The sequence below is a fragment of the Malania oleifera genome, chromosome 2 (genome assembly GCF_029873635.1).
Source record: "Malania oleifera isolate guangnan ecotype guangnan chromosome 2, ASM2987363v1, whole genome shotgun sequence".
NCBI lineage: Eukaryota > Viridiplantae > Streptophyta > Magnoliopsida > Santalales > Ximeniaceae > Malania > Malania oleifera.
In genome coordinates this window covers 23,297,363-23,316,925 of record NC_080418.1, presented here as the reverse complement: position 1 = coordinate 23,316,925, position 19,563 = coordinate 23,297,363, and the positions used below count along the sequence as shown (strand labels likewise).

Genomic DNA, 19,563 nt, shown 5'->3' with positions numbered 1-19,563 from the left:
TCCAATCTATAACTCTATGAAAAACCATCACCAAAGGACCTTGTACGCACCCCCACGCGCTGGCCAACTAACGGCAGCCACAACAACTTGTGCTGGCACGTGAGACACCTTCCCAGCATGCTTTTGCCGTGATTTTCTCAAAATTCCTTGCTTTCTTCCAAAGACCATAATATCAAGTTGTTGGTCATGTTTTTTGTTCAAAGATCCAACATTTTCCAATCGTGCACTCGTGGCACTGCGTTAGTTTATGTTTGATATTATTAAACGTCATCAATGAGTTTCTTGGAGCAGTGGCAGTGTTCATATTCTGGTTTTGTGGGCCTGTGGCAGTGTTATGTGAATTTATTGGTGGCTTGTTCATGGTTGCTCCGATGATTCACCTTTTTTGTGGTTGCTCTAGTCATTCCAATCATTCACCTTGTTTGTCATTGGTCTAGTTTGCGAGTGTTTGGATGGAGTCCATAGATCCCAAAAGTATTATTCCTTCATCACTGTGCATAAATAACAAAAAAAAAAAAAAGTTGGATGGAAAGAAATTATGTTTCAGTGATCTAAGGTTGTTACGGTCAATTTGACAAGATTAGGGAAATTTGAAAACATTCATTCCACTTCAAGCTCTTCGATGAGAAAATGTTAAAATGTGTAAAGGAAAACTGAATTTTCCACTCAGATATGAAAAAGATTACATTCCCTTTAAATAGATGATAATTCTCAAATAATTACTAGGGATATTTACAACCTACTGAAAATATAATGTCCTATTTAAAATGAAAAGCAGTAAAATAGAAAGGACTATTTACAGAATTGAATAACATGCTACCCAAATCCCCTAGGATCGTGGAACCAAAAATAGCTAACATATCAACTGATTTGTTAGCTGTAAATCTCCTAAAGATCAGCCTCTAATAAAGGCTGGCAGATATCTAATAATTCTAACTGATTTGTTAGTTGTAAATCTCCTAAAGATCAGCCTCTAATAAAGGCGGACAGATATCTAATAATTCTACACTCCCCCTCAAGTTGGGCTGTAAATATTGATTAGGCCCAACTCGGAACTCAGATCATCAAAAATTTTTCTTGGCAGAGCCAAGGATATCGGCTGTTTGGAGACATGAAGGCACATACAACATCTTGATTATTCCTTCCTTTACTTTTTCTTTTATGAAATGTCGATCAATCTCCACGTTTTTTGTTCTATCATGATGCACTGTGTTCTTTGCAATGTTGATGGCTGACTGATTGTCACAGAACATTCTCATGGGTTCTTCACCTAAAATCTTTAATTCCTTTAGAAGCTTTCTTAGCCATATTCCTTCATAGATGTCGTGAGCCATTGCCCTTAATTCAGCTTCTGCACTGCTTCTTGACACAAATGATTGCTTCTTACTTCGCCATGTAACAAGGTTTCCTCACACATATGTGCATTACCCATAAGTTGACCTTTGATCATGTATTGATCCTGCCCAATCTGCATCACTGAATACTTCAATATCTCTTCTTTGATTCTTCTTAAAAAATAATCTTTTACCTGGTGTTAGCTTCAAATATTGTAGGATTCTATAAACTGCCTCCATATGTTCTTCATTGGGATTGTTCATGAATTGACTCACCATACTGACAGAGAAGCCAATATTAGGTCAGGTGTGAGACAAATATATAAGTTTTCCAACTAGTGTTTGATATCTGCCTTTATCCATTGGTGCACTATCTTCCTTGGCTATTAGCTTGGTTGTTGAATCCATAGGAGTATCTTCTTGCTTGCATCTGAGCATCCCAATCTCTTTCAACAGATCTAGAACATATTTCCTTTGGGAGACAAAGATTCCCTTCCTTGACCATGCCACTTCCATGCCTAGGAAGTATTTGAGATTCCTAAGGTCCTTGATTTCAAATTCTTTAGCAAGAATACTTTTGAGACTACTCATTTCCTCCTCATAATCTCCCGTTAGAATGATGTCGTCCACATATACAATGAGGATAGAAATTTTTCCTTCAGGAGAGTATTTAACAAATAGTGTATGATCTGATTGACATTGAGAATAGCCATACCTCCTGACTATCTTTGTGAATCTCTCGAACCAAACTCTTGGGAATTGCTTGAGCCAATATAAAGATCTTCTGAGTTTGCAAACTTTGTTGTGTGTAGCTTGTGTCTTGAATCCAAGAGGAATTTCCATGTAGACTTCTTTAGCTAGGTCTCCATTGAGGAAGGCATTCTTGACATCTAGTTAGTGAAGAGGCCAATCCAAATTTGCTGCCAAAGATAAGAGGACCCGCACTATATTTAACTTGGTTATAGGGGCAAATGTCTCTTCGTAGTCGATTCCATATGACTGAGTGAATCCTTTTGCTCCTAGCCAAGCTTTGAGTCAATTAACACTTCCATCTTCATTGTATTTCACAGTGAATATCCATTTTCAACCTACTAGACGTTTTCCAATTGGTAATTCTGTGATCTCCCATGTTCACTTCTTTTCTAGTGCACTGATTTCTTCCCAGACAGCAAACTTCCATTCAGGTGTACCAAGAGCCTCTTGTATGTTATTAGGAACTTGGATTTTGGTCGAGGTTGGCAACAAAAGATCTAAAATTCAATGACAGCCCCTGATATGACACAAAAGTGTATATTGGATGTTTTGTGCATGATCTCACACCTTTTCTCACAGTAATAGGACAATCACTATCATCACTAGTTAACTCATTATGGGAAGTCTCGGGATTAGAGTTACCTAGTGGATTTTCACCTGATCTAGGGCTCGAATCAGACTCTTGGATTTTCTCAAGGGATGCTTGTTGTTCTATCTCCTTTTCGTTCCTTCTCCTCCGTAAATAGGTAATCAACTCATCATTTTTTGTTGGTTGAATAGTGTCCAGATGCTGATGTTTCACGGGAGATTCTAAGCAGGGATGTGAAGTAGAAATGGAGCCAGTAGTTTGAATATATTCAGAAATTTGTGATAAGTGAGACGGGCCAGAATTAGAAGAAGGGTGAGATAACTCTTCTATATCCCAAAGCTAAAATTCCTATGTAATCTCCCCTTGAATTTCATATTTGGGGTAATATGGTTGTTGCTCAAAAAAGGTGACGTCCATGGACTGATAATATCTTTTAGTAGCTGGTGAATAGCATTTATAACCCTTTTGGTTTGGAGAGTACCCGAGAAAAATGCACTTAAGAGCTCTAGGATTAAGTTTACCCCAGTGTTGACAATGAACATGAACAAAAGCTGAGCACCCAAATACTTTGAAAGGAATAGTGGAGATGAGTCAAGTATTGGGAAAGGACTGAAGTAGAGTTTGACAGGGAGTTTGTATTTTGAGAACGCGAGAGGGCATCCTGTTTATGAGGTAGGCTGCAATGAGAATGGCTTCACCCCAAAAGTGTTTCGGTACATGTGTAGAGAACATGAGGGAGCGGGCAACATCTAGTAGGTGCCGGTTTTTTCTTTCGGTAATTCCATTTTGCTGAGGAGTGTCAATAGAGGAACTTTGGTGTATTATACCTTGACTCAAGAGATAATCATCAAGAATGGATTTGAAAGATTCTTTGCCATTATCAGTTTTCACAATCTGCATTTTTTCTTGGAATTGTGTTTGGATCATGGCGTTAAAATTTTTGAAAATCTGACCTGCCTCTGACTTTTCTTTCATGAGGAATATCCAGGTAAGTCTAGTGTGATCATCTATAAAAGATATAAACCAACGAGATCCAGTAATATTCTTGATCCTAGATGGCCCCACACATCACTATGAATCATTGAAAAGGGTTGGGATGCTTTGTAGGGTCGGTTGGGATAAAAGTTACGAAATGTTTTGAAAATTGACACATCTCACACTGAAAATCAATTGGATTTTTATAATTGAACAATGATAGAAAGAGTTGCACTATAATTATTAGAATGAATGACAGAAAAATAGCTTTGACTTCTAGACACTAAACAATCGGATTTGTGAGTTGTTCCCTGAGGAGGATCATTAACCTCGAGAAGATAGAGCCCCGAACACATCTTAGCACTGCCAATCGTCTTCGCAGAATCCAAGACCTGAAATTCACACATATTTGGGAAAAAATATAGTAACACAATTGAGATCCCGAGTAAGTTTGCTAATAGATAGTAAATTGCAATCCAAATATGGCACTAATAGAACTGAGTTGAGTGTTAGGTTCTATGAAATTTTAACAGAACCTGTACCAGCCACCTTTGAGACTGAACCATCTGCTATCCTGACTGATAAATTTTCATAACAGGGACTATAAGTAGAAAAAAAAATTTCCTTCTCCGGCCATTTGGTCCGATGCTCCCGAGTATATAATCCATGGACCTAGCTTCTCCTTTTTAACATTAAGAGCACTTAAAAAATTACCTTTTATGTGCCAAAGAACCGGTACCAACCACAGTAACAGGGGCTGCTGAAGATTGGCTGAACATTTTCTGCAATAATTCTAGTTGCTCCTTGCTGAAGATTGGCTGAACATATTCTGCTCTGATACCATGTTAAAATATGGAAAAGAAAACTGAATATTCCAGTCACATATGAAAAAGATTACATTCCCTTTAAATAGATGATAATTCTCATCTAATTACTAGGAATATTTACAACCTACTGAAAATATAATATCCTATTTAAAATGGAAAGCAGTAAAATAGGAAAGATTATCTACAGAATCGGATAACATGCTACCCAAATCCCCTAGGATCGTGGAACCAAAAATAGCTAACAAATCAACTTATTTGTTAGCTGTAAATCTCCTAAAGATCAGCCTCTAATAAAGGCTGACAGAAACCTAATAATTGTACAGAAAATGAAAGAAGTGTGGATTCAAGACTATGCACTGATTGTTTCCCTCTTGTGGAACTTGATGGAACCCTACACTGCACAGATGTGTGTAAAAGGAGATTTGAGATTATGTCAAGCACTTGCACTCCAGTAACATTACACTTATGTGTAATCCTTCCCTGCAGTTTTTCAGTCACAATAGGGAGATAGCAGTGTTACAAAGTACTTTGTAGAGATGAAGCATATCCATGAGAAGCCTAACATTGTGCAACCAATAACCGCCAATGTTCACAAGATGCAAAAGCAAAGGGACCACGTGATAATGCATCAGATTCTAGTGGGTATAAAACCCAAGTTTGAGGCAATTTGGTCCCAGATACTTGGTAGTGCAGACTTGCCATCCTTTGCTGATGTTTATTCTCGCATCCTTCATGCTTCCTCTAGCACACATTCCCTACCCTTGCATCTACTGTTTTTTCAACTCTTGGCTCTGAGAGGACTATTTTCATCACATAGGGTGTTTCTATTTCTCAACCACACAGCCACGTAAGTTCTCAAGGTGGGTCAAGTGGCTGTGGTGGAAGAGAATGACGAGGTAGAGGCCCTTCTCACAAGTGCACTCATTGTGGACAAGGTCATACTATTGAGCAGTGTTAGGATCTCCACAGTAAACCTCCTCATGCCTCCAATGCAGCCACCACAGATTTCACGCTTTCGACCCCGAGTGAGGAGCAGCATACTGCATCCTTTTTAGAGCAAGAGTATTCCAAATTCCAGCAGCATCAAGCATCCTAGCAAGCTTCCTTCCCATTGCATCTCTTGCTCAAACAAATAACCCTACAGCTTGCTTGGCATCCAGTACTTCACGTCCTAGTCCTTGATTTGTAAATTCCACTACCAAAAGTCATAACACGTATACCTAATTTCTTCTTTACTCTCCAATATTCTGAAAACTTACCTTATGCTATTCTTTCTTTTGGGTCTACCATTGCCATTAAGGCAATAGGGATTGTAAATCCCACTTCCTCTACTTCCCTTCCTTCTATTTTGTATATTCCCAAATTCCTTTTCAATCTTATATTAGTTAGCAAGATCACCAAATCCATGAATTGTATTTTTTTTTTTATAAAAAAAGAAATTCATTAGATAGAGAAAGAATGTACAATCAGGCGAGAAGACATCTACTTAACGAAATCTAAGAACAACCCCCCCCCCCCCCAAAAAAAAAAAAAAACACACACACACACACACACAAAATGTAGAAGGCAGCAAAAGAAAATCATAACACCCTCAGAAGAGAATCGAAATCACACTGAACATCTGAAAAACAAATCCCCTTGAAGTTTCCATTGCCCACATACCATAAAAAATTCATAACAAAAACACTTTCCTGAACTAGAAGATATGATAACTTCTTCCTTGAAAATACATACAAGTTATGTTCCTTCCACAAACCCCCAAACACTGCAAATAAAGCACAATTCCATAATGCAATTCCTTCTTTGTTCCTACCATACCCAACAAAAGATATTGCCAAACACTCCTCCGCTATCCTTGGATAAACCCAGCTTTCTCCAAAATAATTGAATAGCTTGTTGCAAACCATCCATACAAAATCGAAATGCAAGAAAAGATGTGGAAATTCTGAACAATCAAAACAAAGCATGCATATATTTGGAGAGACTCAAGAGAGAGTTTTTAAGGTCTCCTAATCTGCAGCAAGTCATTAGTATTTATACTATTAAGCACAACCAACCATGAATTGTTTAGTAACATTCTTCCTTGATTCTTTTGTCATTCATGATTTGAAGACAAGGAAGCCGATTGGCGGAGGGCGTGAAGCTAGTGGACTTTTCCACTTTGAGCTGCTATCTCCTTCTTAGGGCTTTTTGGAAAAGGCAGTGGTTAGGAAAGCCTTTGGGTTAGTGCTGAGGAAGTGGATTAGAGTTTATTCGTGTTTGACTAATATGCCAAAGATTGTTAATGGTCAATGTAGAGTACAGTTTAGGGCTTGTCAAGGGTTAAAGCAAAGGGATCCCTTACCACTATTTTTGTTTACCTGGTGGCTGATGTTTTAAGTAGACTGATCTTGCATGCCCGAGGTTCTAGTGTGATTAGAAGTTTAACAGTAGGGAGGGAGGGGGTGGAGATGCCACATCTTTAGTTTGCACTAATACAATATTTTTCTTAAGGATATAATGTTTTGAAACTCCAAATGGTCATTACTTTGTTGAGAGCTTTCGAAAAAAATTTGGGACTAAAGATCAACAAGTCCAAGAGTGAGGTGGCTAGCATTAATTTGGGTTGTAGCAGTGACTTAGAGGGATTTGAGGCTTTACCTTATCGTGTTCCCTTAGTTTGGCCACTCCTATTAAGTTCTCCTTTTAAGGGGCAATACTACTTCCGTAGCTTTTGGGATGGAATACTCATCTCTTAAGGGTTACGCTTGTTAGTGCTTCCCTACCTAACATTCCCATTTATTTCTCAAATCTTCTTTGTGTTCACATGAGTGTTGCAGGGGTACTAGAGGGCTGATGCGTGATTTTCTTTGGTCCGGTATTCAAAAGAATAAAAGGGACCATCTCACCACCTTGTTAGTAGGGATGTGGTTAGAAGGCCTAAGTGGGAACTAGAGCTTGGTTATGCGGTATCTAAAAACATCTCTCTAATTAGAAAATTGTCATGGAGATTCCCCTTAAAGGCTAATTCCCAATGGCCCACTTGGTGATTAGAAGTGAGAGTAGGGTTCATCAAAATAAGCGAGATACTAGATAAAGTGGTATTGTTACCCATGCCAGTCCTTTGAGGTTTGTTTCCCAGGTTGCTCATTTTTTATTTCCTCTCACCAAGTTCAAAACGGGTAATGGTTGGGAAGATGTCCAAGTGGGTGGGTTATTTTCGAGAGACTGGTGCCCCATCTCTTTAGCTTTCTTCACTTCACATTTCACCATTCAGCTCTTCTATTCTTCCAATGGGGGCTCTCTTTCTTGGGACTTCCATTTCTTTAGGAATCTCAATGAAAGGGTTGATGAGCTCACCACCTTACTTAGTGTTCTGAAATATTTTACCCCCTACAATAGGGGTGTTGTGAGAGTCTAGGTGAGGGATTCTTCAGGTTGCTCTTTTGCTCCATCTCTTTAAAATTCCTTCCTCCAACCCTTTTCCTTTGAGCCAAATTGTTTCTAAGGCAAAGGTTCCCTTTAAGATTAGAACTTTCATCTCGATTGTCACTCTTAACAGGATTAATATGATTTATTACAGGCTAGGAGGTCCTATAAGAACCTCAGTCCTGATATATATTTGATGAACCACAAGTCAAATAAAAAAACACATCTTTTTCTTCATTTTCTGGTGATGAACCAACTATGGAGTGCTCTTTTTTCTTGCTTTGGTGAAGCATAGGTGGTGCCTTAGGGCTGGTGAGATATCAGGGCTTTGGAAAGAGTATAAAAAGAAGAGCTTTATGGACATGAATGCTCTTAGCTATTTTGCAGACCTGAAAAGAAATATGAGAACTTTTAATGCTAGTATAATCTCCCCTCACTGTAGGATAAAGTAATGTTTTTGGCTTCTCTTTGGGCTCATTCATCTCTGTTTTCTGGGTCAATCTTGCCGCCTGACCTTCAAAGGGACTAGAGGGAACCATTATCGTAATTACTTTAGTTGTTTTTTGAGGATCTATTGTTCTCCACTCATTGTACTTCTACTTTTCTCTTTCAAAAAAAAAATAATATGGTTTTCGCTATCATTAGGGACTTACTTTATTTCAGCCTAATTTTTTAGCATGTAATGCATGACATGCACTAAATGCAGATAAGATTGTTCACACAGGACTCTGCAAGAAATTATTATGCAAAGTTAATGAGAGATGAATCCTACTACACAAAGAAGAAAATTTCTATTTCCTACATATTTTCATGACCATTACTGGTGAAACAATTATTTCAATATGCTGCAAAAGACAACTGCTGATAAACAGTTTTGAGTTAAAAATCAGAAGTTTGAAACAAAATAAAATTGGTCATATCAATGTATGACAAGATGGGTGTCAACCTCGATATAATGGCCACAATCCTGGGTTGCACCTGAAACATGACAATTTTTTCTTTAGTGTGGATGTGGAATTCTCCAACCATGTTGTATAACAAAGAAAAATCTAAAACATGCATATTGAAAATGCAAGTTTAAACAAGACCTCATTTCTTTCTGGTATATTTGAAAAGCAGAATCACTGTATGCATTGACAACCATTTTGAAGTAAAGGTTGTCACTTGACAAAGAGCTAGTTTTGTGGAAGTCCTGGTAACACTTGAAAGTGACAGGGTAATGCCTTTCCTTCATCAAACAAATCATTTCCTGATGCAATTAAAAAAAATAACTAAATAAATTATCATAATAGAACAGTGCAAAACCTGAATTATGACACCAACAACAGTTAAGCTAGTAGGTAGATCAAACTAAGAGGTTCATAGACGATAAAACTCCAAACTGGCATACAAATAAAAAAAGAGCCTTCTTAGATCACTATATGAGGCAAACCAAATATATAATTTGTTGACAATGACTACTATTTGAGAAGAATCGATTGCACGAAAATTAAATAGCTACATGCACCCTGGCCCTACACTTTTTCCTAGATCTCTTAAAGACATGGTGGTGGAGGACCCTGTTAGCCACAAGGTTTCATTAACCATGCTCTAATGATAACAAACTATTATGAACTAATGGTTTTTTTCTTAAGTTATGTTTCCATAGGAATTAAGCTATTGAAGTTGGAGAAAAGTTGAAGAATTGAGAGAAGCTTCAATTTGATTCATTTGTAGTGCTTCTCTCTCAATTGTATTGTGATTTAATTTGTAAAATCATGAGAAAACTTTAAGCAAAATACTAATGGACCTACATTGGTAAAATGGGAACACATAATAGACCGAACCACGACCTTGTGCCAGGGGCGGTCAACCAGCCCAAAGGGGCACATGATCGGCCTCAAGCAAAGGCCAAAGGCAGTTGACTAGCCCCTGAAGGCGGTAGATTGGTCTAGCACATCTTGCCTTCAACAGTATGCTTTCACTCTCTAACGGTCGACTAGACCCTATAAGCCATGACTGGATTGGCCAGCACAAAAGGCTCTAACGGGCAAAAAACAGCAAATTGTCATTCAAACTCTATAAATATATGCCCTTCTAAACCTTAAGAACATTAGAGAAGACACATACACTGCTTAGCTAAGTGTTCTAGCCTTGAAAATCTCTCGTTCTCTCTTTGTGCTTTCTTTTGCTCATTTTGAGAGAACATCAAAACTCTTAAGCTTTATTTGATTATCCTTTGAGTTATTTTCTGAGCTCAAATTGTAAACCATACCTTGTGAGGAAGTTTCATTTGTAATCTCACTTGTGTTAATTTGGTTTTAGATTCATATGCTTGCTTGCTTGTTTAAATTTGCTTTAAATCTTTACATCAAACACTTATAATTTTATAAGCCCAATTCACCCCCCTTTCTTGGGTTGCCTTTGGGCCTTCAACTGGTATCAGAGCAAGAGCTCTAGTTAGTAGACTTAACTGTCTTAGAGAATCTATGGCAACCAACACTTTTATTTGGATTTGAAGGGCCTTCTACCATTAGATTACCATTCTTTAATGGAAATAATTTTTCTCTTTGGAAGTCTAGGATGAGTATATACCTCCAATATCATGATTTTGAAATATGGAATATTGTCCAATAAAGGTATACTCCTCAAACTATGGTGGAACATGGAGAGACCATGTCTAAACCTAGAAATAGGTAGAATACAAATGAGAGGCATTTGCATACCATTAATGCAAAAGCCATGCACATACTATATAGTGTCCTAGACTATGATGTTTTCAACAAAATCTCTTTCATGATATGTCTAGAAGTGGAGAAGAATTGAAATAGCATTTCTTATTATTATAAAATTAGGTACAATCTGAATGTCTTATAGACTACAAGGATAATCTAAAAGGAAAGAATAGGAAAAAAAGGAGGGAATGACAATTGCTAACAAATCTCCTAGAATATCTCCTAAGAATATATCCTAGAATATCTCCTAATTACAGAAATTTCTCCTATAATCAAGGAAAGTAACATAATCACATAAATTTCTCCTATAATCAAGGAGAGTTGACTGGATAAGTTTTGAAACTTTCCAACACTCCCCCTCAAGCTGGTTTAAAGATGCCTTCCATAGCCAGCTTGCCGATCAAATATTCAAATTGCTTCTTTGGTAGTCCTTTTGTAAGTATATCCGCTAGTTGTTCAGTATTAGAGATATAGGGTAAACAAATTAGTCCACTGTCCATCTTCTCCTCTATAAAATGTTTGTCGACCTCAACATGTTTTGTTCTACCATGAAGCACTGGATTGTAAGCAATGGCCATGACAGATTGTCATCGCAATACAGTCTCATAGGTAGCGGATTAGTGGCTTTTCAATTCTTCCAATAATTTTTTAATCCACAACACTTCACAAACTCCATGAGCAACTGCTCTAAATTCTGCCTATGCACTACTCCTAGCTACCACATTTTGCTTTTTGCTTCGCCATGTAACAAATTTCCACCAACAAAGGCACAATAACCAGAAGTTGATCTTCGATCAGTTATACTCCTAGCACAACTTGCATCGGTGTATACCGCATCTTGTAGATGTCTATGATCTTCAAACAATAGACCTTTTCCTGGAGTTCCCTTTAAATATTTCAGGATTCTATAAACAGCATCAAAGTGGTCAAGCCCTGGTGAGTGCATGAATTGGCTTACCATACTGATAGCAAAGGCTATGTCAGGACGTGTATGTGATAGATAAAGTAGCCTTCCAACCAATCTTTACACCGGTCTCTATTGGTTACTTCCTCAGGCTTGGCAGGTTGTAGTTTAAGATTAGGCCCTATACGTGTCTCAGCAAGTCAAGCACATATTTTCTTTGTGAAACAAAAATACCTTTTCTTGACCTTGCAAATTCCATACCGAGCAAATACTTCAAGTCACCCAAGTCCTTAATCTCAAATTCATTAGCAAGCATCTGTTTTAATTTCTCAAGTTCCTTGCTGTCATTACCTGTCAAAATAATATCGTCAACATAGAAAATTAACCTTCCCTTCACTTGAGTGCTTATAGAACATGGTGTGATAAGCTTGACCTTGGCTGTAACCATAACCCTTTACAACCTTTCCAAAGTGTTCAAACCAAGCTCTCGGATATTGCTTGAGCCCATAAAATGATTTTTTCAATTTAAACACCTTATCTCTGCCAAGATTACCTTGAAAACCTGGTGGTAATTCTATAAACACTTCATCCTCTAGATCTCCATTTAAAAAGGCATTCTTTACATCCAACTAGTGTAAGGGCCAATTAGAATGTACAGCTAAGGAGAGTAAACCCTCGGATTGAGTTCATCTTGGCCACTAGAGCAAAAGATTCTTGATAGTCAATTATGTATGTTTGTGTAAACCCTTTTGCAACGAATCTTGCCTTATATCTCTCTATATTGCCGTCAGCCTTGCATTTAACTGTAAACACCCACTTGCAACCTACAATTTTCTTTTGCTTTGATAAATCAACAATTTCCCAAGTATTGTTGTTCCGTAGTGCATTCATCTCTTCAAGAACTGCTAACTTCCAATCCGGATGATCCATAGCTTCCTGAATGGTCCTTGGAACAAATAGATGAGAAATATTGGATGTAAAGGCCTTATGATTATGAGAGAGTCTACGGTATGATAAATATTTGGCGGTACAGGTTCTCACTCCTTTCCTAATGGCTATAGGTACATCAAGGTCAGTGACTCAGTGGACTGATCAACTGGAAGTGTAGTAGAAGGATTACCTAGGATTTCCAAATGACCAGTTTTTGGAGGTGATGATTGATTCTGCTCTAAAATTGTGGGATGATCCTTAGTATTAGAATGATACCTGCCTCTAGTATAAACACGAAGCTCAGACGAGGGACTATTCTATAGCAATTCTCCCCTATTTGTGATTCCCTTATGCTTTGTATAGGCAGATTGGGATTTAAATTTTTTTCACTATTTAAAATTTCAATTCCATGAATGTCTTGTATAGGGATGTCAATGTCAAGGAAAACATTAGGCATTGGTATAGAAGTTTGCCAAAACTGATCTTCACTACTCTCTTTCTCCCCTTGAAGATAAGTTTGGTTAAAGTAAGACTGATTTTCAACAAAAATGACATCCATACTAATGTGAATTTTTTTTGTTTTTGGATTCAAACATTTGTACCCTCTATTATTGGGAGCATATCCATGAAAAACACATTTTTCAGCCCTAGGATCAAGTTTAGCTCTAAGGTGAGCTATAATATGAACAAAAACAGTGCATCCAAATATTTTTAGATGCAAATCAGAAATTATCTTATTATCAGGAAAGGATTTTTTTAGGCATGCCAAAGGAGTGATATACTGCAGCACACAGGTAGGCATTCTATTAATAAGGTAACAAGAAGTTAGAATAGCATCCCCCCACAAATATTATGCATTGAAAACATTATAGCCCGTGCAACCTCAAGTAAATGATGATTTTTTCTTTCAGTGATGCCATTTTGTTGTGGGGTGTCACGACAAGTGGATTGATGTTGAATCCCTCTTTCATTCAAAAAATTTCCCAAAACTTGGTTGAAATATTTTGTACCATTATCCGTATGAAATATGCTTATTTTTTTTTGGAATTGGTTTTCAAACATACTATAAAAATTCTTGAATAATATTTCAACTTCAAATTTTCCATTCATCAAATATACCAAGCAAATCCGAGTATGATCATCTATAAAAGTCACAAACCATTTTTTTCCAAATAAGGTAGTAACCTTAGAGGGACCCCAAACATCACTATGAATCAAATAAAAAGGTTTTGATGCATGGTAGCCTTTTGAAATATAAGGAACTCGATGATTTTTTTATAAATGACACACGTCACGATAAGTACAATTCAAATCTTCAAACAGATTAGGCAACAAATATTTTAAATAAGAAAAACAAGGATGCCCTAATCTAAGATGCCAAAGCATTATTTGATCACGCACAGGGATTGAACTAGTACTACCACTCAAGCCCTGAGCTTGTTTATTGCTGAATAGGGTATCATCAAAATAATAAAGGCCATCGATCATCCTAGCACTACCAATCATCGCCCCTGAGTTCTGGTCCAAAAATTCACAGTGAGAATCAACGAATATGCTACGACAATTAGAATCACGGGATAATCTACTAGACAAAAGATTGCAAGTAAGTTTAGGAACATGAAGGACAGATTTTAATTCTATTTTCCCAAAAATTCTAATTGAACCTGCTCCTACAATGGATGAAAGACTCCCATCTGCAATCCTAACCTTTTTATTACCTGGACAAGGGTAATAAGATTGAAACAATTGATATATACTAACCATATCGTCGGATGCACTTGAATCAATAATCCATGGTGCAGAGGCTAAAGAGCTGGAATAGGCACTCGACATGTTACCTGCTTGGGCCAAGGAACCAATAGAAGTACTGGATATTAGATTGGATTTCAGCAGTTGAAGAAGCTGATCCATATGCTCTGAACTTAGAACATTGATCTGGACTCCATTTCCTCTAGGAATCACTTGGTTGTTTCCATGCCCATGTTTGCTGCTTTTCCAATTTGCTGGTTTTCCATGTAGTTTCCAGCAAGTTTCTCGGGTATGGCGTGGCTCATTACAATAGTCACACCACACTCGAGATTTTTGATTGGGATATGACCCCTATACAGAGGCATTAGCAGCAGCCAAAACTGTAGGATTAGCAGCAACCAAAGCCGAGTTCTCAATTGTTCCATCGGCCCCTTTTTTCTTTGGCATAACATTCCAGCGACAATCTTCACGTCTTACTTCAGAAAATACCTCTCCGATTGAAGGCAGAGGCTGTCTACCAAGAATCCTCCCCCTGACCTCATCAAACTCATCATTGAGTCCAGCCAAGAATTTAAAAATTCTTGCACTTCCCACCATCTTCTTGTTGTAGTTGCAATCATCAGGGCTCTTCCATTCATAATCATTGAATAGATCCAAGTCCTGCCACAGTCCCTTAAGGACATTGAAATACTTAGCCACACTATCTTCCCCTTATTTGGTCTTGCCAATTTGTTGCTACAATTCATAAATCTAGGAATAATTTCCAAGGTCGGAATATATCTAACTAACATTATCCCAGAGTTCTTTTGCAGTAGGATAGCACATGTAATTAGCACTAATATCTTCATCCATTGCATTCACAAACCAAGCCATAATCATGGAAGTTTCAGCATCCCATATAGTATATGATGGGTCTGCTTTGTCAGGGGCCTTGGTTTCACCAGCAAGGTACCCAATCTTACCACTTCCGTGGATATACATTCGAACTGACTGAGACCATCTCAAAAAGTTGGCTTCATTGAGATGGATATTTGCGATTTGGACTGAATGGGGTTCGGTATGGGTTACCTTGGCTTCAGTTTTGGTGTTGACCACATGTTCAAGTCTGGCCATGGTGGAAGTTTCGTAAATTTCAGACATAATGGAGGTTGAACAAAGTTAAGGCAATGAGGCCTAGGTTTTAGAGGCTATGACTGCCAATAAAAAAAAAAAAAACACAGGCTCTGATACCATATAGAAGTTGAGAAGAATTGAAATAGAATTTCTTATTATTATAAAATTAGGTACAATCTGAATGTCTTATAAACTACAAGGATAATCTAAAAGGAAAGAATAGAAGAAAAAAAAAAAGGAAGGAATGACAATTGCTAACAAGTCTCCTAGAATATCTCCTAAAAATATATCCTAGAATATCTCCGAAGATTATTTACATAATTACAGAAATTTCTCCTATAATCAAGGAGAGTTTACTGGATAAATTTTGAAACTTTCCAACCATATGACTAAGGATATTTGGAATGCTCTTGAAATGTTATATGATGATGGGGATAATGAAATTGCTGACTTATTTGCTCATCATTGTAACATGCTTGAAATGGAGGCAAGAAAAAATGAGCATGACAAAATCGAAGAACATTGCCTCATTTACCTTGAAGATAAAGAAGAGGCAAGTGAGAATGAGGAGACAAGGGACAAAGATGGAGATGAATCATCAAATTATTGCCTTATAGCCATTGAAGATAAAGGAAAGGCAAGATACAAAGAAGAGACAAAAGACAAGAAAAAATTAAAAAAAAAAAAAAAACAAAGATTGCTTGTGCAAGATGGGAGAATAGTGACTCTAACACCAATTCCAATCATGAGAAAGGAGACATCAATCTTTGCCTCATGACTATAGAGAACAAAGAAGAGATAAGTGAACCTAAAAAATAAGTTAAACATTTTGGAAAATGAAATGAGCTTTTGAAAAAGGAAAATAATGATTTGAAAGCCAAAGTTGCATCTAGTTCTTCTACAAATAAGTTAAGATAGGAAAATGAATTTTTGAAAGAAAAAAAAAATGTTGAAAGCCTCAACCATGTTCTTTCAAAAATCATTCAAGTAAAGGAGAACTTTGATAAGATATTAGCTAATCAAAACAACATTTCTAGAAAACCTAAAAAGGAGCATCATTTATATAAAAGGAAACCATTTGTTAAAAGGACATGGCACCAAAAGGGACAAATAAAAATGCACATAAGAATACCCTTAAATTTGGAACATAACTTGATAGCACTTCAAAGTTGAAACATTGAGCCTTTTTGAACTTTAAGATTTGTTCTTTTCAAAATAGCTATTTTGTCCAAAGTTTCATTTTACAAAAGAAAACATTTCTTTCAAAACTTTCTTATAAAAAATTATGTAATTCTGACAAAATTGCTTGTGTGATCTTTTGCATAACCTTTGCTATCATGTAAAGTTTAATAGATCTTTTGGTGCATACTTAAATGATTATAATGCTGAGAATATTGTGAATATCTTGATAAGATTAAGTTGAGCTTGATTATATTTTGAATATATTGTTAGTGATATTGAGAATATTTGAATGATGATCCATTTGATATATGAATGTCTTAATTGAGCCTAATGAGTTCTTAAATGAGTATTGTGGTATGAAAGATGAGCTTAAATGAACATGTTGGTTGAATGCTATATTGTGGCTTATTGAAAATTCTTGTTGATGATGAACATTTTAAGCACACTATATACTTCATTATGAAATATTCTTTAAGCTTCATTAAATGTGCTATCAATCATACTGAAAATCTTCTTGTTGTGAATAGTGATGATGATGTTTGAACATTGGTTGAATTTTTCATCGAACCATTAAGCACTTTTAAATGATTTGAGTCTTTTATGAAAATTGAACATATCTTTGTGAAAATTAAGCTTATTGACTCTTATATGAACATCGTGCTATGAATATCTTGCCACTAACAAAATCAAAATCTCTTTTTGATGAACATGGAACTTATTGCATATCTTATAATCTTTGAAAGTTTGTGCTCATTGAAAATCATGTAAACTTTTATCTGATATTTGTTTTGGGGCTTTGAAAATCAAATTGAAATAATCGTCAACCCAAGGTTTCATCAAATTGAAATTTGCTTATGAAGATTGAATGAGTTTGTTCGAATAAATTTTGAAAAATTTGTCATCATATTCTTCATTTAAAAGTTAAAGTTTATGATAGATAAGTTTTGTAAAAAGGGGATAAAGCTCTATATATTGCATTAAACATGCAAAACCCCTTAATGAAAATGAATCTTTTGTACTTGTTTTAAGCTTATTGTTGATTGTTTCTTATCCTTTAGTGTGCTTTTCTTGGCTATTTGTTGCTTGTTTATTGTATTTTTATTTGGTATATGAATCTTTTTTTTTTAAAAAAAAAAAAAAACCCCATTTCTCTCAAAAAAATTGGCAAAAATTCAAGAGGCAAAGGGGGTGCCAGCTGGCCAAAGAAAACGGTCAACCAGCCTAGGCAGAAGCCACAGGCGGTCAACCGGTCTACAACACTCCAGCTCCTAAAACCCTTGAAACCCCATTTCCCTTCACTTTTGCTCCTCTCTCCCACGCAGTCTTCCTCCCTGCTCTTCATCTCCTCCTGATCTACAACTCCAAGCTTCTATTTTTAGGCCAAGTCTCTCCATTAAAACGCTTCCCCTTTCCTTCCCCTTCATTTCTATTGGTTCCTTTTGCTCTTCCATGGCTTCCACAAGCGGTTCTACTCGTGGCCACCGCTACAAATCATCGACAAGGAAGAATGCACCTCGATTTTCCACTCACAAGTCATACTCTTACTTTGAAAACGTTGCTTGGGCAAATTTCCTTAGTCTTTCCGAAAAGGTTAGTGATTCCATGATTATTGAATTTTATGATAATCTCGTAGTGAGTTCCAACCGTCAATCAATCACCTCCAAGGTCCAAGGAACCTCTCTTTACCTTGATTGATCCGATATGTGCCAGCTTTTAAATGTTATTGATTCCAAGCACCTATAATATCATTCATCACACAACGGATTTACCGACCCCGCCCCCCTCGTAATGTCGTATATGTCCACATCACTTATTAATCCACTGACTTAGTTCCACCCAAGTGTCACTGCCAAGATCATCGCCCATAATTTCATCCCTAGACAGGGACATTTTGACATAGTGACGGGATTTCAGACTAAAATCCTTTGTGCTCTAGTCAATGGCATTCAACATAACGGCACATCATTCTTAATTACATGAACAATTTCTTTCAACCCTCCTTGGGTGTTGTTCGTTGTCTGCCTTATAGCATGCTCCTTGCCCGCTTTTTCGTTTGCGTCGAGTATGTGATTATAGGGTCTCTCCTAGCTCACCTACTTGCCTTGACAATGGGACTGCATCCTGAATGCATCTTAATGGCCCAACTACTCCAATCAACCCTGATGATGGTGAGGATCCAATTGATGTTGCTGCTAGTGATAATGATAAGGATGATGATGACACACCAGCTACTCGAGCAGATTTTTCAGACCTCAACAATCGGATGGAGGAGCTCATATTAGAGCAGTCACATCTTCATGAAGAGATACAAGCTTTGGGCACTTCACTATGTCAGGAGATGGCTGCACATATGGACCAGATTCGGGTTTATCAGCATTATCACTTTCAGCAGATGATGCAGTTCTTGTCCCAGCAGTACCCAACTCCACCACCTCCTTTGTGATTCTTGTTGTTTTTGATTGTTTATTGGTATTGTACTATCTATTAGACATATTTATTTTTTGCTTTGTGTTTGAACTTGCTGGACTTGAGTATGGTTCCGTACTCCCCCCCCTCCTATTGATGTTGACAAAAGGAGGAGAAATCTTGAAAAATGTTTGATTGCATGTATGTTTGGTGTACAATATTGTGAATTCTGCATGCTTGATTTGTGAAATTGCATGCTCACTGCAATGAATTGTGAAATTGCATGCTGGCTAAGATTGAGATGAATTGGTGTGCTATAGCACCCTACTATGATGTTTGAGCAACACTGAGCTATAATTTTTGTTCAGCTTGATACAAATGGAATATTGAATTTTCAGCTAAAACCAAGGTCTTAAATTACGATTTCGACTAAAATTTTGAAACTCCAAAAGTATGGAAATTTCAACGGAAATTTCGATTTCGATTTCGATTTGAAAAAATAACGGAAATCAGTAGTAAAGCATGTAATTCTTTGTGAAACTTTAGAAATGGTTAACAAACATAATAATATAAGTTTTAGGATAAATATATTACAAGTTAAACATATCTATGTTATGTATGAGGTTGAAAAGTTGTAATATAATATGTGTATCAAAGATATTTGTAAGATAATGTATAG

At 36.8% G+C, this 19,563-nt stretch overlaps 1 protein-coding gene across 1 annotated transcript in view; it reads right to left on the bottom strand.

Annotated features, from left to right (window-relative positions):
* Nucleotides 1–19,563, bottom strand: part of LOC131149844 (tRNA ligase 1-like) — a 160,916-nt gene that overhangs the window by 99,858 nt on the left and 41,495 nt on the right. Inside the window, exons 12-13 of the mRNA XM_058100609.1 lie at nt 8,975–9,135; nt 8,833–8,864 (exon numbers count right to left, since the gene is read on the bottom strand). Of these exons, the coding sequence (XP_057956592.1) occupies nt 8,833–8,864; nt 8,975–9,135 (193 nt within the window). The remainder of the gene's footprint in view (nt 1–8,832; nt 8,865–8,974; nt 9,136–19,563) is intronic.